General features: G+C 32.0%; 2 protein-coding genes across 4 annotated transcripts in view; both read right to left on the reverse strand.

The window, feature by feature from the left end:
* LOC127704690 (IgGFc-binding protein-like) overlaps positions 1-690 on the reverse strand; it is a gene marked incomplete at its 5' end in the record, with an annotated part of 68,761 nt that extends 68,071 nt beyond the window's left edge. Inside the window, one exon of the mRNA XM_052208828.1 lies at positions 402-690. Within this exon, the coding sequence (XP_052064788.1) occupies positions 402-690 (289 nt within the window). The remainder of the gene's footprint in view (positions 1-401) is intronic.
* Positions 690-22,188, reverse strand: LOC127705188 (properdin-like). 3 transcript variants are annotated; one of them, XM_052209497.1, is made up of 8 exons: positions 22,117-22,188; positions 17,489-17,614; positions 14,462-14,514; positions 12,235-12,411; positions 9,510-9,719; positions 6,995-7,809; positions 3,228-3,437; positions 690-1,215 (listed from the first exon to the last, which is right to left on the reverse strand). In XM_052209497.1, exons 6-8 carry the CDS (start codon positions 7,548-7,550, stop codon positions 947-949), a joined length of 1,035 nt encoding a protein of 344 aa, XP_052065457.1. In that variant the 5' UTR covers positions 7,551-7,809; positions 9,510-9,719; positions 12,235-12,411; positions 14,462-14,514; positions 17,489-17,614; positions 22,117-22,188; the 3' UTR covers positions 690-946. The 3 variants fall into 3 exon arrangements, with proteins under 3 accessions (XP_052065457.1, XP_052065466.1, XP_052065475.1); XM_052209506.1 differs by lacking the exons at positions 3,228-3,437; positions 6,995-7,809; XM_052209515.1 differs by lacking the exons at positions 690-1,215; positions 3,228-3,437 and having other exon boundaries at positions 7,558-7,809.
* Positions 22,189-22,625: the final 437 nt, after the last annotated feature.

Raw genomic sequence — 22,625 nt, forward strand, 5'->3', positions numbered from 1 at the left:
TAAAGAACACAAAAGATTCAAAAGATTGAACCCGACCAAAGACTCAGGTGCCCAGTATGGGTAAGTAGTTCCTGCTCCACAAGAGACACAGGTGTTATTCAAGTCAGATCAAACTTCAGTGGTTTGTTTATATTTCGCAATGTTTTAAATGAGGAGATATAAAGTCGAATTTAAAATAAAAAGTCATACATATACTAGTTGCGAACGACAGAATAAGCTGAATAGAAATGTGAATGAAGTTCTAATAAAATCATTTTCATTTTTCAGTAATATAATTTCTTGAACATTTGACACATTTATATTAAATTATTTTTGCATTTTCATGTTTTGTTGTCTGTGAAATGCCTTATTAGTTGTGTCTAGACATAGAAATAAAAATGTATCTCTTAAATCAAAACTACCTTTGCAGTAGGCAGTATTGCAATAGCGAGATGTTGTTTTATAAGATGAACCGTGACAGGTCTTTCCACCACAGCCTGGTGATGGTTTGGTACAAGATCGCCTGCGTTTCAGACTTTGTAGTGGTATAACAGATGACCCACATGTTCTACATGATGCAGAACATCTGTTCCAACTTCCCGAAGTTTTCCAACTACTCCACCCACCATTAACTGTAAAAATAAATCTAAAATTGTGTACATTTGTATGTGTGATTATAGGATTAACAAATGACACTGATTTCAGTTTGCCTTATGTGTTTTTATAACATTTATTGAGTATCCTTTAAACCAAACGTTAAGAGAACACAAAAACCCAAATAATCTAAATTTTTTGTGGTTTTTTTTTTTTTTTTTTTTTTGTATATTTTTTGTTTTCTTTTAGGGTTGTTTTTTTTTTTTTTTTTTATTGTTCTTTTTAAGGGGGCTCCCCCCCCCCCTTTTTTGTTTTGTTTTGTTGTTAATGTTGTGTTTTTTAGGGTGGGGGAGGGGGTAATTATGAAATTTAGTCATTTAAGACTTATATTCAAAGACAAAAGACTGTATGTTTTAACTTGATGTGCAAACTTGCCTTTGCAATAATGTGTGTTACATGATTTGAATGAATAGTGACTTGAAGATCCACGACATGACCTTCCGCCACATGCACGAGATGGATTGTTACAGTATCTGTACCGACGTTGGGATTGTGTTGGGTTAGTATTAGAACCACATTTTTTGCATGATGCTGAACAACTTCCCCAATTTCCATAATACCATTTACTCCAACCACCATTTACTGAAACAAAACATAATAAGATCAGGACAGATATAAGAGTATTTAAGATCATAAAATTAGAATAACAGTAATTATTTAGAAATACTCAAATGAAGCTAGGTTTAAAACTAAGCATCGCATATCACCAACGATATTGATAAATCTCATACTATAAGTAAATTTTCTCAGTTTCGTTGATTAATTATTATAGTTTATTTTTTCTTCAATTTGTATCAACCACTTTTTATATATTTTTATCTTATTATTTACCGTTTGAAATCAAGAGATTCAGCGTCAATAGACTAAACATTCTCTTATGGTTGCGGCCTATTATCTATTTCATGCACGAAGGGATATTTCTCGGATCACACTGACCGAACACTGATATGAATAATTGATACGAACAATGCGTTAATTTGGTTCGTTTATCCTTTAATTTGTTATAAAATTGCGTAATTTCCATTGGCTATTGGTTAGGTTTATGATTACTTTCGAAAATGACATTTCCTCCTTTGAAACGGACATTTGTGATTTCTTCAATAATATACATAAATTCACATGTTTCACTTGAAATATTCTGTTTGTCCCATTTGAATCTATTCTGAAGCTTACAAAAAGCATGAATACGTCCAATGTTTACAGTAATCTGGGTCCCTGGGCAGTATTTTCAATACCGTAAGCGGACTTTTATAGTTTTGAAATCAATAATTACATTTTTTGTAGTTTAATTCAAAGATAATTATTTATATTGACAATTATCTTATACAGTTTCGAGTTATTTCAATGATGTAGAGTCACCAATATCTTGTGTTGATATCGAATAATTAATCGATTGGTCTATGTGTTCTTATTTCCTTATTTGCAACTTGTTTGACCTATGATGGTGTAGAATTGTTTGACCTACGATGGTATACGTAAGAAAATGTTACTGAAATATGTAGATTTAGGAAAAAAGCAAAATAATCGTGTTTGATCCACATGGTTTACATACAGCGGAACACTTGTCCCAGCCACCCCAGGGTTTCCAGCTACTCCAGCCACCATTTACTATAAACAAATATAGGCCCACGAGGCTTAGAAATAGTATTTGATCACGACATAGGAATACACTCAGTTATTCCCAGTTCTTTAACAATGTCTAATCAACTAAAGATGAAATATTTTGTATGACTGTATATCCACAAAAATTGAACTATGAACTTGTGAATTTGATAGGAAAGCATGAGCTTCTTATCTTTTACTTCGTACTTTATTTGGCCTTTTAACTTTGTTTTTATTCGAGCGTCACTGATGAGTCTTATGTAGATGAAAACGCGCTTCTGGCGTTCAAAATTATAAGTCTGGTAGTTTGGTCGAGGTTTATTCTTTCATCATTCGTGATACAAATTCTACAGTTTTCACCAGGTAACGATAAATATTCCTATAAAGGAGATAGGTATACCTAAAAAGTAAGATCTATTAAGTGACAATCAAAAACCATTTGTCGATGAAATACACACAGTCAACCATTCGCCGAAGAAAGAAAAAAAGAAAAATCAAGAAATAGCAGTCCACAGAACATTATAGAGTATATATTGATTAATAAACAGGACTCGACAAAAACAAGGTTTGGACTCAGTTACCCCGTAACGGTAAGCAGTTTTCGCTCTACTAGTAATACATATCGTGTTGGTACAGTTCGGTAACAATCCGATGGTAAGTAACGTTCGGTAAAGAAGAAAGGATAATGTCAAATTTAAGTGAAATAAATATATATGGGTTCTTTTTAAACGTCTATTTAATAGAAGTGTTACCTAATTTTTTTAGTATAAAATTTCACCTGGGTATGAATTATTGTTTCAAATTCCCTTATTAAGTGTTAACAAGTTGAACAAGTATCAACATGCAGTTTAGAATCCTTTTTTTGTAATATGAATTGTCAGTTTCCTTTTTATCATCGTTTTATCGTACAAATTTATGACTTATATCTTCATATGAACTGTGTATATGTTAAATGCATAAAACTTTTTTGTTGAAAAGTACAGATTACTTACCCTTACAGTAATGTGTATTACATGTCGTTGATGATGTGATATACCTTGAACCAGGGCATGCATTCCCGTTACATGCAGGTGTCGGGTTGTTGCAAACTCTGTATCGACGCCTAGTCTTGTAAGGCTTTGAATTCGATCCACATGTTTTACATTCCGCAGAACATTTTCCCCAGCTTCCCCAGGGTTTCCAACTACTCCAACCACCGTTTACTATAAACAACAAATAAAATGTATGCCATATACGAGGACTGGACTCGGCATCATGCACGGGCAGCAAATTCTGTCGCCTCGACCAAGAAAGGACAGTAAAATTTGTCTAATATCTCTTCATTTAGGCCGTTTTATAAATAAAAAGTATTGCACGGAATGCAGAGATAAAAGTGTTATTCACATGAGAAACTTTGCGTACATTATCTGTACAGGCAAAAGTAAAAAACACTCGGTCAATGCATTAAGAAGCGCTTTCTGGATTTAACTTCACCAGGAAAGCTCAAACCCAAACATCTGAAAACCAAGGATGTGTATTACCTAAACACGTGAAGAGCTGTGAAAACTGGAGTCTGAGAAGTCAAAATAGGATGAACGGATCATATAAACCCGAAGGCAAATATAATACAAGCCCAAAATAGGCCGGGTTTATATGATCTGTTCATCCTATTTTGACTCCTCAAAATTCAAGAGTCTATCCTAAATTAAGGTAAATTGTATGGCTTTCCAAATACCGTTTCGATTCCTAACATCACTGAAGAGACATTAATTGTCGAAGTCCGGATATGGTGTACAAAAACCTTTGTACCTTTTGTTTGCGGTATACCATCATTTCTGAAAGTTTATTGTTTTCTGTTTAGTATTTAATTTATAATAAAGATCCATTTATTACATCGGTGATCCGTTTATTTGGCAATCGCCAATAACAGTAAGCAGGGTTTAAGAACATTTGTTGTTCGACCTGTAAGTCAAATGCGTTTTGTTAAAATATACTTTTTCACTTTTTGGTCTTTTGGAAAATGTTGTTTGTGCTGTATTTAGACCCTTCTAACAAGAAATTTGTTTTGCATGCACACATATAAAAATTGAGGTTTTTATCCAACGCAATCATAGGTTTAAACGTTGTTTTCAATTTAAACTTGTATATATATATATATCCAGATTTAATAGAAGAAAGTTCAATTTATTTCAAAAATGGAAAGCATTTCACAGTTAAACAAAATATGTCTTGTAAAAGTTCAAACGTCATTTATTCTCTCATATGTTCAAATTGTGAGGAATTCTATATTGGAGAGACAAAAACAGAACTGCAGACTAGAATGACTGTACATAGACAGCAAACCAACCATGAAGATTTAACAATCATCAGGGCTAACGACCATTTCCATCGTTGTTCTAATGGACGATTTAAAATATTTCCGTTGTATATGGTCAATCGTCAAAATGATTTTCTCCGGAAGAAGAAAGAAGAATTATTCATAAACATTCTCAACCCGGGATTAAATGATAAATAATATTTTATTTTTACGAAACATTTTAAAGACTTTGCTCCAATTTTTAAAATGACATTAGTAGTCTCCCTTGTATTTGTTAACGTCATACTAGTGTTAACGTCAATCAATTGTTTTATAACATTTATGTATACAAGTCACATTACCTGAAGATCTGTGAAAGCAGTGAAAGCGCTAGTAAAAGTGATGAATTGAAACCGTCATTATCTTATATTAATTTTCTTATATATATATATAATATTATTTATAAAATCTATTTTGTTACATCTTGTGATCCGTTTATTTGGCAATCGCCAATGGCAGTAAGCAGGGTTTAAGAACATCAGTTGTTCGACCTGCTAGTCAAATGCGTTTTGTTAAAATATACTTTTTTCACTCATTTTGGTCTTTTGGAAAATGTTGTTTGTTCTGTATTTAGACCCCTCTACAAAGAAATTTGTTTTGCATGCACACGTATAAAAATTGCGGTTTTTATCCAACGAAATCATAGGTTTGAACGTTGTTTTCAATTTAAACTTGTTTATATTTTTTCGTTTGGGCTTGTATTATATTTGCCTTCGGGTTTCTATGATCCGTTCATCCTATTTTGACTCCTCAAAATTCAAGAGTCAATCCTAAATTGAGGTAAATTATGTGGCCTACCAATAACCGTTTCGATTCCTAACATCACTGAAGAGACATTAATTGTCGAAATCCGGATATGGTGTACAAAATTTTGCACCTCATGTTTGCGGTATACCATCTTATCCGCAAGTTTATTGTTTTCTGTTAAGTAATAAATTATTTAAAAGATCTATTTTGTTATATCTTGTGATCCGTTTTTTTGGCAATCGCCAATGGCCGTAAGCAGGGTTTAAGAACATCAGTTGTTCGACCTGCTAGTCAAATGCGTTTTGTTAAAAATATACTTTTTCACTCATTTTGGTCTTTTGGAAAATGTTGTTTGTTCTGTAAGAAACTAGTCCGGGAAGAAATTAGGATATATTGCATAAAGTCGGACAATTTACTTGCAACAGACCACCTATGTACCCCTCAGAGGGTTGTTGCAAGGGGTCTTAAACGTGCAGAGAACGTGGTACTCACCAAACACAAAGAATCAGATTTAATAGCACATTCCAACCGGACCTGGCTGCGTATTTAAACATCCCGCAATTCCTAACGGAACTGGTTTTACTGTCGGAACGGAAGAAGTCCAAAGACTGTATTTCTTTACCCCGTCTTTCTTTTGCTAACGTGCTTAAGATGTCGATGCGCAAAATATATACATTTAAAATAAACAAGACATATCTTATATAAAGACATAAAATCGGAAAGAAATGTCTTTGTATTGACTAAGTTTTTGTTTGTTCCATTGACATGTGGCTTCTTAATCGATTTACGAGATGTATTCGTATTATATTCAGAACAAGCATGTTGCTTTGATTGATTTTACACGTATAAGTTTTGTTTTCTTTCTCTGGGTTTGCCTAGATGTTATATATATATATCTTAAATTCAAAATAAAAGGCATATATGATATATATGTCCAACAAACTATTGTCAATTTTTATCGTCTTTTGTTAACAAGCATCCAATTATTCAAAATTTCTCAGTAAAAATGATACAGAAATTGGTTTTTTCGAAGAATTCTGTAACTATATAAGTTATGAATAAAAAGTAATATAAAATTATTAAGATTGGGCCATTGGATTCAGAGGAGATATCTTCTTTGAAATAGTTAGAACAGGACGACAGACGGACGGACGATGGACGCAAAGGGATGGTAGATATAGAGAAAATACCAAGTTGCAATCAACAAATTTTTGTCGATAAAGTACACACAAACAACACCATCCAAGAAAAAAAAATATACAAATATAAAACATTATACAGAACACAAAAGATTTAAAAGATTGAACCCGACCAAAGACTCAGGTGCCCCGTATGGGGAATTAGTTCCTGCTCCACAAGGGACACAGGTGTTATTCAAGTCAGATCAAACTTCAGTGGTTTGTTAATATTTCGCAATGTTTTAAATGGGGAGATATAATGTCGAGTTTAGAATAAAAAGTCATACATATACTAGTTGCGAACGACAGAATAAGCTGAATAGAAATGTGAATGGAGTTCTAATAAAATCATTTTCATTTTTCAGTTATATAATTTCTTGCATATTTGACACATTCATATTAAATTATTTTTGCATTTTCTTGTTTTGTTGTCTGTGAAATGCCTAATTAGTTGTGTCTAGACATACAAATAAAAATGTATCTCTTAAATCAAGACTACCTTTGCAGTAGGAAGTATTGCAATAGCGAGATGTTGTTTTATAAGATGAACCGTGACAGGTCTTTCCACCACAGCCTGGTGATGGTTTGGTACAAGATCGCCTGCGTTTCAGACTTTGTAGTGGTATAACAGATGACCCACATGTTCTACATGATGCAGAACATCTGTTCCAACTTCCCGAGGAATACCAACTACTCCATCCACCATTAACTGTAAAAAAATATCTAACATAGTGTATATTTGTATGTGTGATTATAGGATTAACAAATGACACTGATTTATGTGTGCTGTATGTGTTTCTCCTAGCATTTATTGAGTATCCTTTAGACCAAAGTTTAAGGAAGACAAAAAACACAAATAATCTTAATTTTTGTGTTGTTTTTTTTTTGTTTTTTGTTTTTTCTATTTTTTTGCTTTCTTTTAGGGTTGGTTTTTTTCGGTTTTTTGTTTTTTGTTGTTTTTTTTTTAGTGGGTGGTTTATTTTTTCCCGTTTTGTTTTGTTTAGGATTTGTTTGTTTTTTTGAAAGGGGGAGGGGTAATAATCAAATTCAATCATTTAAGACTTATTTTAAAAGACTGTTAAGTTTTAACTTGATGTGAAAACTTGCCTTTGCAATAATGTTTGTTACAGGATTTGGATGAATAGTAACTAGAAGATCCATGACATGACCTTCCGCCACATGCTGGAGATGGATTGTTACAGTATCTGTACCGACGTTGGGATTGTGTTGGGTTAGTTTTAGAACCACATTTTTTGCAAGATGCTGAACAACTTCCCCAATTTCCATAATACCATTTACTCCAACCACCATTTACTAAAATAAAACATAATAAGATCTAGGACAGATATAAGAGTATTCAAGATCATAAAATTAGAATAACGGTAATTATTTAGTAATACTCAAATGAAGCTAGGTTTAAAACTAAATATTGCATATCAGCAACGATATTGATAAATCTCATACTATAAGTAATTTTTCTCAGTTTCGTTGATAAATTATTATAGTTTATTTTTTCTTCAATTTGTATAACGTTTGAACCACCACTTTTTATATGTTTTGTTCTTAATATTTACCGTTTGAAATCAAGAGATTCAGCGTCCTATTATCTATTTCCTGCACGAATGGATATTACTCGGATCACACTGACCAAACACTGATATGAATAATTGATACGAAAAATGCGTTAATTTGGTTGGTTTATCCTGCAATTTTTTATGAAATTGCGAAATTTCCATTGGCTATTCGTTAAGTTTATGATTACTTTCGAAAATTACATTTCCTCCTTGGAAACGGACATTTGTGATTTCTTTAATAATATACAATACATTCACATGTTTCACATGAAAATATTCTGTTTGTCCCATTTAATTCTATTCTGAAGCGTACAAAAAGCTAGAATACGTCAAATGTTTACAGTAATCAAGGTCCCTGGTAAATACCGTAAGCGGACTTTTATGTGAAATGAAGCGCTGCATGTACTTGCAAAATCGAAAATAGTTCACCCCTACGACAAAGATAACTTTTATCATGAGGACTATAGGTTTAACAACTCGTGAAAATTGGATATAGCTTGATATCAACGCTCGTTAATTGATTTTAATAATAATTATAAAGTCGCGAGCGTTTCGTTTATTTTATAAATAAAATCAAATAACTCGAGTTGATATCAAGCGATGTCCAATTCTATAGTTTTGAAATCAATAATTAGTTTAATTCAAAGACAATCAGTTTTATTGACAATTATCTCAAACAGTTACGAATTATTTCAATTATGTAGAGTCACCAGTATCTTCATGGATTGGTCTATTTGTGCTTATTTCCATAGTTTCAACTTGTTTGACCTACGATGGTGTAGAATTGTTTGACCGACGATGGTATACGTAAGAAAATTCTACTGAAATATATAGATTTAGGGAAAAAGCAAATTAATCGTGTACATTGCTTGTTAACTGCTGAAAACAACTAAGTGAGACTCAGACAGCAAATCGATTCAAAATAGTTTTAAACTTGCTTTGTTTTTAGATTAACTGCAAATAGAAAGCAATGTTACATATGCCGTCTCACTTTTTTGAGTTTGAAATATTGCAATCAAACTGACACTAATTGATAGGTCAAAGATTTTGAAAAAGGGATGCTTGTTTTATGTTTTGTTAAACGTGAAATAAATATCATGTTAGTTTACACGGTGCATGGACCGAAAGGACTTCCATTTGACGGTATAAACATATAAATAATAAGTCTTTCCTTGATACTTACTCCATCGATTATAATTTCAAATTTTCATCACGATGACCATAGCATTTAAAAACAAAGAAATTGCCGTAAATAAGCTTATCTTTCGCCAATAAAATTCTAGTAGAATTTCCAAAGTATTTTATAGAAGCATGTCCTTAATAACTTTTATTACTAACTTGTTATCAATCATTATTAAAATAAAGCTTAATAAAGGCAGTCCTATTAAATAAATTATTTTAATTAAATTGTTTTTTTTTATATATCTCTGTTTGGTATACCTTTACAAGAATGGGTATTGCAATTAGAAAATGTGTATCCATAAGCAGATCCACTGCAGGAACGTCCTCCATTACTAGGACGTGGTCTTGTACAAGTTCGGTATTTATAGTATTTCTGCTGTGGATACTGGGATGACCCACATTTCCTACATGATGAAGAACAACTACCATATTTTTTCCAAGATCCCCACGCACTCCATGAGCCATGAGCTGAAATAGTTAAAAACAAATAATTACATTACATGTATGTTTCATTAGAATCCTTTATTTTGATTGACTAACAGCAATCGTGAGACACTCGAATTTCAAATCTTATTTCCGTATAAACAACTGTGACTGCACGTGCTATCCATGGCAATTTTGGCATAAAAATGCATAAGAAAGCTTAATATGCCAATTAATTTCATGGTAGTAGCATAAAAATTTGATTATATTAATTGAATGCTTCTTTTTAACAAAATGTGCTTCGGTCAATGCTTTTACATTCCAAAATTGTAAAACGAAGCATTCAATTCTTAAATAATTACATTACGTGTATGTTTCATTATTATCCTTAATTTTGATTGGATGACAACAATGGCGAGGCACTTCAATAACATTTTTTATCGTATAAAATACAACAGCTATGACTGTACGTGCTATTTTCATTGGCAGAGAATATCATGTCCTTCTCAAAATTAAGCCAGATATCCCTTTGAAAAATAAAAAAAAACATACAAAGCAACACTAACTCTATAAATTCACCACAAAAAGAAAACAATCATGTGCCTGTCCCAAGTCAGGAGCCTGTAATTCAGTGGTTGTCATTTTTTGCTGTATATCATATTTGTTTGTCGTTCTTTTTTTTGTACATAAATCAAGCCGTTAGTTTCTCCTTTGAATTGTTTTACATTTGTCATTTCGTGGTCTTTTATAGCTAATTATGCTCATTGTTGAAGGTCGTACGGTTTACAAAGTTAGGAATATGACAGTTATTTTCCATTCGTTTGATGTGTTTGAGCTTTTGATTTTGCCATTTGATTAGGGACCTTTCGCTATGAATTTTCCTTGGAGTTCGGTATTTTTGTTATTTTACTTTTTTCTAAGTAGTCGCACTACTTTATCCCTAGCCTGTCAACGCTGAGGTTGTGAGTTTGAATCCCGCACATGGCAGGTGCGCTCGACTTTAATCTTTAAAATGACTAGGATTGTCAGGTTTCCTATACGTGCTATATATATCCGTGACAATGTTAACATAAAACATGCATTTAAAAACAAACGAAAAGCTTGATAGAATACAGGTTTCATGGATTTACCATAACAATGTGATTATAAGAATTGAATGCTTCTTTTTATAATTTTATAAGGTTGTAAAAGCGTTGATCGTGCGCACATTTTAATATGCTTTTTCACCACAATAAAATATAAAATAAGTCGAGAAATAAACGACAAAAATACCAGATCATTGACAATTATACAACATCTTCTTATTTTTTTTAAATCAAAGAGACACTTAGATTATCACACACTTTGAATATATATATATCGGTTAGATTTAAGTAAACGAAAAAAGTTCATAGCCATCTTTACACATATGCAGCTGATATTTTGTTTATAAATATATAAAGATTTGTAACAAATCAAATATGAGTTTCATTCCGTTGACCGACTTTTGATCCAATTAATGCCAATTGACTTTAAAAATTTCATAAATAAAGCATTGTCTCCACCATAGTCAGCCTACAGAGAGTAAACTCACAATTTGCATATGATAGTATACCGAGTAAATATATATCATATGTCAGTTTTACCTTGACCGATATAACTTCATATAATACTCAGAAAATTTAAGGAAAATGGTATTGTTTATTACTTTTAAACCACCATTGGAGATATTATGATGGTATCTGGATAGTAATAGCGGCATGAGAACTTACAGACAGCATTTGAATTTTGTTGCACTTGACTTTCAATTAATTAATATCATAATTGTTTATCAATTGGAAGTCAAGTGTTAAGTTTTAACGTTAGAAATCAGTTGGCATACACCATATATATCTTTTTTCACAATACTCTTATATTTAGACGAAATATCGATATTATATGACAGCCCTTTTTTATTGCTACTAGTCAGCAGCACTATTTACCAGATATTTTCTTGTGTAAAAATAATATTCAGTATTGTCCATTCACAGAACGGGTGTAAAAATGAACAACTATATACAAAGAGAGGTTTCAGTTTTCTCCAGTTTTTCTATTGTACATGTCTGCTATGAAATCACAGCTGTCGTTTCCGTGATATTGTGCAAGTAATTTCGACAAAATGAATTCAAATATAACAAGAACGATATTAAATCTCTTACTACGAAGTATATATCTATATACGTATCCAATACTAGTTCAATATATGTAAGGAGAGTCGAAAGAAGAAGCCGATTTTTTTTTAATTATTTAGGGGGTTTAGAGAAATTTGTTTGAGAAGGTAACGACGACAGCCGAGAAACAGAGGTGATGAAAACCGTTCCCTATTCCTTTTGGTGTCATATAAGGTACAACTTTTTTAATTATATAAAATAGTTCAATTCTGATAGGCCGTGACTTATTAGGTAAAAAGTGTAAGTAATTAAATTATGTATATAACAGTGTTGATATTACAATAACTCTCGATCAGGTGAAATTAACTAAGTTATAAACAATTAATTAAAAACTTAATTAAAAACTTATATATTATTTTTAATATACTTACTGCATTTCTGGGATGAAGACGTTGAAATCTGACGTCCGTAGGATCCACATCTACAACAGTTGCTACTGGAAGAGCCACATTTGTTGTATCTATATCTTTTCCGGTATGGATTAGAACTGGGGTATGGACAACTACCCCAGCTTCCCCATGATCCCCAACCACTCCAACCATAGTGGCCTAAATATAAACACACAGATCATACTTCAACATAAACCGGTGTTACAAAATAAAAGTAAAACGTGCAACGATTTTGATATGATTTAATTCTAAATTTTATTGAAATCAAAACATTTGATCCTTTGAATCATACTTTCTTTTTCTATTCGTGTTTCATTATTTGTTTCGTTCTTTTTTATTCATAGGTTGCCACAGTCTTATTTGGCACAACTTCTCGGAATTTTCGGTGTTATATGATCTTTAACTTTAGAGATAACTGTATTGTATTTGAAGTTTTGCGGACGTTCATCGGTAGTTTTACTGTCGCAAATTTAATTTACCTGGCGACGCGTAGCGGAGACAGGTAAACGGATATTTGCGACAGTAAAACTACCGATGGACGTCCGCAAAGCTTCAAATAGAATACAGTTATCTCTATTCTAATGCAAAATAAACAAATCATTCAATTTTAGTTATTATTTCACTGTAAAATATTCATTAAACGAAAATTCCGCAAAATGATGTTATCTTCTTTGGCGCCTAAACTAGGTGACGTCATAGGTATGCTTCCGGCATCAAAGTTTTTAACGTAAACACCGGACGTTTTCTGGCTTCTTGTCCACTTCAGAATGTAATTAAACTGGATAGAAAGTAGATTTCTAGGTGCAAAATGTGAGTTTTTTTTGTAATCCAATCAGAACCATTGATAGAAAAATAATTGCATTAGAAATTCTTATTTGATTTTATCGCACCGCGGGTAAATTATTACGTTGTGATTGGTTTTAACGCCGTCACGTGGTGACCCCCTATGGATTCGTAGGGGGTTGGTAAATTTCTTAGTGGTTTCATGACGTCACGGCTACTGTTAATGGTGACGTCATCTATTGATGTTTTTGTATTTCATTGTTTATTTTTCTACAAACGCTGCAGAAAAAGTATCGCGTGCGATAAATTCGTTATACGGTTCACTACTGATCCCCTACAGACCATAGGGGGTGAATAAAATCCATAGGGGATTCGGCCTTTGGCCTCATCCCTATGGATTTTACTTACCCTCTATGGATCCGTAGGGGGTCAGTAGCGAACCATATAACTTATATTGTCTTCCAAATGTTTTGATTTGAGCTCTACTGATGAGTAATATGTAGACGAAAGAGGGTCTGGCATACAAAATTATAAGCCTGGTATCTTTGATGGGTTTGTTTATGATGGAAACGCAATTTAGTTACAAGTTTAACGTAGATGCAAACATCTTGGTAAAGAAGGGATAAATCATACTTAATATTATTAAAATAATAAATCTGAAACAGACATTACCAAAGATAAGATGTTTTAAATGACAACACGTTTGTTACGTTTAGATGATGTGTTTTTCAACAAACATTCGGTAATCCTATGGGAACTAACTATACTCCTCTTCCTTTTGACTTGTTCCTCATTTTATTTGATGCAGACTACTGTCCTGAGTCAGGAGCCTGTTGTTCAGTGGTTGTCGTTTGTTAGTGTGGTTCATAAGTGTTTCTCGTTTCTCGTTTTTTATATAGATTAGACCGTTGGTTTTCCTGTTTGAATGGTTTTACACTAGTCATTTTGGGGCCCTTAATAGCTTGCTGTTCGATGTGAGCCAAGGCTCCGTGTTGAAGGCCGTACTTTGACCTATAATTGTGAACTTTTTATACATTGTGACTTGGATGGAGAGTTGTCTCATTGGCACTCATACCACATCTTCTTATTTATATTTACAAACAAGAGCTGATCGGGATAAATGAAAATAAGCTAGCCTTACCATTCAACTTCACGTTCACATGTAAAAATGATGTCCTCTCACTAAATAGTTAAAAGATAGATGACTATGTTGAACGCATCTATCCCATCAAACTTGAAATAAATGATACCTCTTTCGCCTCTCTTTTTCAATCTAGAAGGGGTCTTTTTTACATTTACTGACATCGCAGTGTAAATATGAATGGTACACTTTAATCGATATCATTTAAGATTAACAAATGAGAATGTGAGACTTATACCTATACTTCGCAAGATAATTTAGAAAAAACTACTTTTGAAAACTTACTTGGACAAGATTGATATTTGTAGCAAGTACTCTTGACATATTTGTTGAAGTAGCTGAAATATCAAAAGTAATTTGAATCACTGATATTTAAATTATTACGGGCTTTTAAGGTTAAAAGTTGACACTATATGAATGTATATTAACATTTCCTTGGTTACTAATTTTGCTCGTATAAAACAGATTCTTAATGAAAAGAAGAAAAAGGAATCAAAATCCTGTAGTTTCAATTTCAGATATAATAACGATGTCATTTATCTAAATAATCTTTATTTCAGTAAGGGACAACATCTCCTATGTCTTTGTGAACTAAAAGTTAAGGACACTACAGACAGAAGAAGGCCCGCTTCATTTCTAGATCGTTTTCTTGAAATTTACACTAATGGACATCTGAAAATACGGATATTGTGTTATTAAATTTTTCTTTTACAAAATTTTTGAAATTATTTTAAATAAAGGAATATATCTCCCTCGCGCAAAGCTCTGATTCCTTGCCCGGCTTTTACTATACCTTTTGTCTTTTTTTGGTTATCAGCGCTTCATTTTTTTCATAAGTTTGAATTTTCAAACATTTTTGCCTCGGCCAATAAGGAAGAGATATTTATTGTCGAAATGCGCATCTGGTGCAGTAAAATTGTTATCGTTAATGTTATAAAATTACTAACTCGATCAGTTGGGGTTTCTTATTGCTATTTTTGTATTCTTGAGAAGTAATATATCTTCTAAGACACGAGCAACAAAACGAGTATTAAATGTGAAGAAGGGTCTGCTTACATTTCCTGAGAACCTGAGTTCACACCCGAGTTTTGGTTGGGTTCGTGTTGCTCAGTCTTTTTGAAACGTTCTGTGGAATGATGTTTGTCTTTTCGTCGTTTTTAGTTTTTTGCAACGGTATTTTTCTTCGACTTCTTTGACAAGTGCTAAGGTTGCCTTTGTAAACTAATTGATATTTACATGGTTTATTATTTTGTTTGTTCTTTGACTGCAAAAGTTTTGCCTGAATATATTTATCTAAAAATCAACTCAATCTGCTATTTTAAATTTTTACATATTTTTGTTTTGAATATACCCATGGATCATTGTTGGAGGATTTTTTGACAACCTTTTATAAAATAACACGGCAAAACTAAATATGAAACAATTCTAAAGAGAAAAGGCCTGATTTATGCAAAAAACAAGTATGACAGACAGCAATTAAAGACAACATCTAAAATATAGGCTCCTGACTTGAAATAGGCATATGAAAAGCCTCGTTTTTTACTTTAAAAAATGTGTTCCCTATTTAAGACGTCGTAAAAGAATGCAGGTTTGCAGAATTTTACATCGTCCGCTTCAAATTCAAAATTGTTGGTTTCTGTCCAAAATTATTCATTTAGAACAGTTTTAGGAGTTGCAGTACAAAGAAAAAAAAAACAATACATTGTCTCGAAATACAAATGTTTGAGTCTCGGCTCGAATCAGGATAGAATGTTCGGAACATCCTCGCAACCTAACTGTTTCTTAGCCTCATACAAACAAAGGAGTTGGTTCGATTAGGCCCAAAATATGGTCCTTGTTTCCAGCTATAATTTCAAATAAGGATTTATTGATTCATTATCATAATGAATTATAGCATGATACACATGATAAAAATGTTGATACGAACAAAAAGAGTCAACTCTTATCCTCCTGCTTTTCCATGTACATCTATTACTTCGAATATGAAAATTTAGCATATAGAAAAATTTCCTGGAATATCCCTTGTATACATATGCAAAGTGGTCTACAACTGCTTTAGAAGTTTAAGGAAAGCATTTTCTGCATATCCCCAACAATTATAGAAGATCCAAATTTTACATTCACAGCAAAATCCCTTAAATTATCAAACCAATAATTATTTGGATACTTTCACCTTTATTTTCATATTATTAAACACAACTGAATTATTGAAACTATCTAGAAGATTTGCGCCTCAGATATAATAAGGATTAATATAATTTTGAAATTTATTTATATAATATTTCGTACATACACGACAGTGCATCATAAGCCTCTAAAGGCTGGTTGGTATAAATATACATGTTTATTGACTATATACGTATGTTTAAAATTGTATTTCATGTACAAGTACCAAGTTGTACTCAAAAATAAAAATATCTATCAATCTATAGCACATACAATAACTAGATAGGAAATAGGTCTTTTTTGTTGTAAATTCAATGAAATTTACTTTGCAGTGTGCTTTTAAAATAACGTCACGAGTATCACAAAATTAGATTTTCCAAGAAATTCAATGAACACAGATACTGCGCGTACGTCGACAAAAAAGATCTTTTGACTATTTTTTTGTTATAATAAATTACATACATTTATCTGACTTGATGTGTCGAACCCTGCGCTCTGTGTTTTGCTAGACCTTAACGTGGTTGAAATTCAGACGACGATTTTGTTCACTTTCACCAAAATCTCAATTGTTGGCATGTTTCAGATGTAAATGTAAACGCTTTAGAAGAAAATCTGAGCAAAAATATTTAAAAATACTTTTTTACATGTCTATTCATCAACATGGAACACTTTTTAGTTTGAAATAATGTACTTATTATTCGGGGCCAAATATTAACCTTACAAAACGTACTCCTTTTATATTTTAAGACAATGTATAAAAGTTATTCTTTATAAATGAGAGTGTCCGGACTTTCCAAACGGCTGATGTTTGCATTTAACACAAACATGCATAAAAAGTTGTTATAAAGGGGTTATAATAATAGACAATTAAAAACTGCAGTGGAATATCCAAGTCGAAAGATAGATGTACAAGTTACAATGATTAGAATATAACCATTGATCATTGAAAGATCTGATGTTACTAATGTATTCTTTTTATTTTCTGCTGGAGTATCTCAAACAAGCAAAAGTGTCCTGATAAAATGACGATTTTTTTAATATTTTGCATTTGCCGTAAATAGATTTCTCAATAGATGTTTAATGAGAGTATATGTACATACATGTAGCACTAAATTACTTGATATAATAGCTATCGTTCATGCTTACGTCACATGTCTCTGACATCTTCTCCGCCGCCACCAACTACCACATGAATAGTAGTGAGTCTTTTTTCTCTGTTGAGGCTTGTTACAAGTATAACTAGTCTTGTATTTCGCTGTGCATCGTCCCTCACTAAAATGAAGAGTATTAGCATTATGATGATCATTTTTTTTAAACGTCTAGAGGTACGGTTTGGCTTTCTAAAGTATACGAAAAAGGCAAACTATATAATACTTCAGCCCTTGAATGGTGTAAACTTAGCAATAAAACTTGTAATGTGTAATAGAGAAGAGTGTATGATGCAATGGGGTATGGTTAATGTGTAATGGAGAACGATGTATGGGGTTTACGACTTCGTAAATAGTTCTGTTTTTTTTTTCAAACCATGAAATCTGGAATGCAATTGTATGTCTTCTCTGAAAATACATTGTATTTTTGAACTGTGCAATATCGTGTAAGATTCAACTGGAAAAGGATAATGAAGTTTTGTGTATTTGTATGCTGCAATGGGAATGGTATAAAGTGTAATGGGGAATAGTGTAAGTGGAAAGTTTACACGGATAACCAATCCATTGTACAGCTGTCTGGGAAAGCGGTGAAAGCTTCATACTCCTTAGTCGTCCATTATACTTTCTATGAACATTTGCTTTACTGTTCGGTAATATTTCATTAGATACGAAATACAAATTGACGAGAAATAACTAATTGTTATTCTGATCATGTAAAGTTTGTGATCAAAACGTTTCAACATGAATTTTTGAACAATTTTATCTGTTCCTATATTTTTATTGCTGACTCAATATGTGCACCAGTAATGTAAAACTACATTTTGCAGAAGCATCACAGATTGATGCAAAGTTGAATCTGGGGTCAGTTAATGGCACAGCAGTTTCAAGGGAGGAGGTTTAAAAATAAACGATAAAGACGCAAAAGGATAACAATAACTCACACTGACCCTTTTGGTTGCGTTAGCTTATATTAGAATTATACAAGATAAAATCACGTTGTTCTATCACTGTTAAAAATTTCATCAATACCCGTTTAACGCTTTATGAGGAGTTGCTCTTATACAGTGAACACTGGTAGTCAGTCACACAGACGGACAGGGCGATTCCTATAATGTTTTTCAGGGGGGAATTAATATCGTTTTTTTTTTAAATGAAACATGGCGGCTGCGGAGAAATTCTTGAAAAGATTGAAAATTTGCTTGCTTAAAGCATATCTTCTATGCATTTAAGATTGGACTGAGATGAAATAATCTTTAAAATGTAGTAATATAAAGCAATATGATACAGAAAGGTATATACTTTAGTGTTAAAATTACTTTTCATTTCCTTTCATTTGATGATTATTTCAAAATGTTATGCTTAATCTAACAGATATGTGGTAAATAAGAATAATATCTGTTTATTCCATTTTAAGATCCTAAATATAATAGAGAAAACATTTTTGATTTCACCACTATATTCTACCTTTACTTACAACAGTTACGTTGGTCTCCCGACGAAGTAATCGAACATGACATTCAAACGTACATCTCTCCGGATGAAGCCAAGTTTATTTGGTGCCAATTATTGCACTGTGCTTTCAGAGGAGAACACAATGGAAAAAAAAGACAACGACGGACTATAGAAGAAGGACAACAAGTGATTGCAGTAGCCCGCAATTCCCCTTTTGGTCAAGAGAGCTTACAATTGTATAGTCCAAAATAAAATTATGATGTGAGTTGTTTTAGAATTCAAAATTGAAATGAAATCATTTATCTTTTGTTTCGTTGTGTTGAACTATGTTGTGTTGTGTTGCTATATTTTGTTTTGTGTTGTCTTGTTTTGATAATGAGGATGTTATTTTGTCAGATATTTACTGTAAAAATCCTCTTTTCCTTTTGGCACAACAAATACACATTTGTTTTAATGAATATAAGATTTTTACAATTCTGTGCGTCCAAAAGCGCTTTTCTTGATTAAACTCCTTCAAGAACGCTCAAAAGTATACAATTGACAGCCAGATGTATAAAGACGTAGAAACGTTAGGCGGTATATGACCAAAAGGAACCTAGAAATAATAGCCAAATTTATTAATGTGAACTTTTACTGGTGGAGTTAGAACCTTATTTGCCTAATATTTTCTTGATTTATCAACGGGAATTTTCTTAAAAGAAGATTATAAGTCATGGCAGTACCGAATCACTGACTACTGATCTGGCGATTACTTCACAGGCAGTGGAATCATCCCAGATCTTATATATGAAAATTAAACTTTAAAATTTTCATGCGTTTGTGCTAACACCTAGACATTTGAATGCCAGAGATATAAATATACGTAAAAAAAATTAGAAGCAATATGACTAGAAGATTATGTAACACATGCAGGTCTTAAAATAGTCATTGTCGAAAAGTTGGTTGCTGTTGCGATAATCTTTTTTTAATATTGTTAGTATTTTCTCTAGTTGAAATGGTTATTGATTATTTAATCAAGTGTTATCCCATATCATTATTTGTCTTTACAAATTCTACAATTATTACAACATTTACAACAGAACACATTCGGATTTTTTTTTTATAGAAATTAAAAATACAAAAATCACATCGTGTAAAATAATCTGACGATATAGTCACGCAAGAATATCATCATCTGTAACAATACCCAATATCAGTATCAATATAAATTTTGACATTTTAAATAATATTGATTTTTTGATATTTGCTTTTTAGCTCATCTGGTCGAAAGGCACTAGGCGTCCGTCGTCCATCGTCGTTAACTTTTACAAAAATCTTCTCCTCTGAAACTACTGGGCCAAATTTAACCAAATTTAGTCCAATCATTATAAGGGTATCTAAATTTTAAAATGTGTCCTATGACTTCCCTTGCCGAACAAGATGACTGACATTGCTAAAAATAGATCATAGGGGGTAAAATAAAAGTTGTGTCTATAATTTTGAAAACTGCTATGAATAGAGAAAATCTGACAGGTGCAAAAATTTTCTAAATGTTGAGATCTATCTGCTGTCTATGTACGTCAAAACTGTCTAACGACTTTTTGTAGGAGTTATTGCCCTTAAATGTCAAATTTTACCATTGTTTCTATTTTGCTTATTATTTTAAAAACTATAAAAGATAGAGAGAAACATTAATTAGAAATAATTTTATGAAGACGAGATCTACAAATGGGTCAACATAAGTGAAATTGTCAGAGGACTCCTTATAGGAGTTATTGCCCTTTAAAGACGATTTTTCCATTTTTTGTGTTTTTTATTAATATTTTATAAAAATCTTCTCCTCTGAAACAACTGGGCCAAATTTAACCAAACTTTATGAAAATCATTATTAGGGTATTTAGTTTTAAAAATGTGTCCAATGATCCATCCTGCCAACCAAGGTGGTCGACAAGACTAAAAATATAATATAGGGGTAAAATGTAAGTTTTGCCTATTATCTTGAAAATCGGTTTGAATAGAGAAAATCCGAAAGCGCAAAAATGTCCAAAATGTGAGATCTATCTGCTGTCTATCTACGTCAAAACTGTCAGACGACTTTCTATGGAGTTATTGCCCATAAGAGTCAAATTTTATCATTTTTTTTTTTCATTTTTTCCTCATATCATAAAAAATTATAATAGATAGATAGAAACTATAAATAGCCAAAATGATCAACAAGACCAGATCTACAAATAAGTTACCATGACCAAAATTGTCAGTCGACTCCTTATTGAAGTTATTGCCCTTTATAATGATTTTTCCCATTTTTAGCATTTTTGCCTATTATCTTGATAATTATTGTAGATAGATAGCAAATTTAGATATCAAAAACGATCAGCAAGACAAGATCTACAAATAAGCCTCATTGCTGAAATTTTCAGTCGACTCGTTATTGGAGTTATTGCCCTTTAAAGATGATGTTTACCTTTTTTTATTTTTTGCCTATTATCTGGAAATGTATAATAGATACAAATGTAGAAAGAATCTTTGAAAAGCAAAAAAGATCAGCAGGACAAGATCTACAAATACGTCAACATGACTTAAATTGCCAGTAAGCACTAAATAAAGTTATTCCCCAATAATGATAATTTTTACTTATAAGTGGCCATTTTTGAAGATGCAGGTGGGCGACACATGCTTTTTAGAGCCTCTAGTTACTGTTTTCCTTTGAAATTTATACGCGAGATTTGAAATAATCGATGTTTAAACCAGCACTCACTTTTGGAATAAGCAAAAATTAAAAAAACACAAAAACAAGCATACAAGAGCATAGCATATACTATATAATACTTATAAAAATATTACGTCGTAATATTATCCTGGTTGAATTACATGCTTGATATATGGAATCTTTCTTTTCTGTGCGAGAGGGAGTGATTCTCTATTTACTGTATTTGGCAGTTTTAAAATAGTACATAACACAACGGGCTGAAGTTATGCAGTTACGGAATTTGTGTGTGTTGTCAACTATTTGCAATTTGAGAAATAAGCAATTCATAAATAGGTAAACAATATGAATGAGACTGTCACTAACTTAGAAGTAGAAAACAAAGTTAAATGAAAATAACAGAAATCAAAAACAATCTGTAAAAGTATTATGCTTTAATTATCAAAAATATGTACGTGTTGTCGTTTAAATAAAGATAAATTACTTACCTATATTCTAAAACAGTTAAAAGGAATACAAAAAATATTAAAAGAAATTCTAAAAAGAACCGCATTTCTTCAAACGGAACACAGGAGTAACATGTGTTGCAGTATCGACTAAATTCACGTCATCAGCTTACATGTACATGTATCAGATATTCAGTCAGTCAATCTAGTTATATGAATATTCATTATTCGACTATAAATAAAAGTTTGTAAAAATAATAACGTTTGTGTAGATTCCATGAAATATTGATTATCTTGCTTTAAAACAAGAAGTACCATTGGAAAGATACGCACACCCTCCCTTTGAGCTTTGATTAGCACTGTTTAAGTTTTTAAACTGATGAAATACTATACGGGTTCTGAGGATGGAACATACTACAAGAATACTGTCAGTGTATTTGTTTATTCCTATAGAAAACTAATGTGCCCTTCTAATGGAAGATTCCTTTATTGTTCGGACTAAGAGTTAATGGCTTAACGTCTTTACTACCAAACGAAACATCTCTTAATAC

Source organism: Mytilus californianus, unplaced genomic scaffold, assembly GCF_021869535.1.
Source record: "Mytilus californianus isolate M0D057914Y unplaced genomic scaffold, xbMytCali1.0.p SCAF_1, whole genome shotgun sequence".
NCBI classification, from domain to species: domain Eukaryota; kingdom Metazoa; phylum Mollusca; class Bivalvia; order Mytilida; family Mytilidae; genus Mytilus; species Mytilus californianus.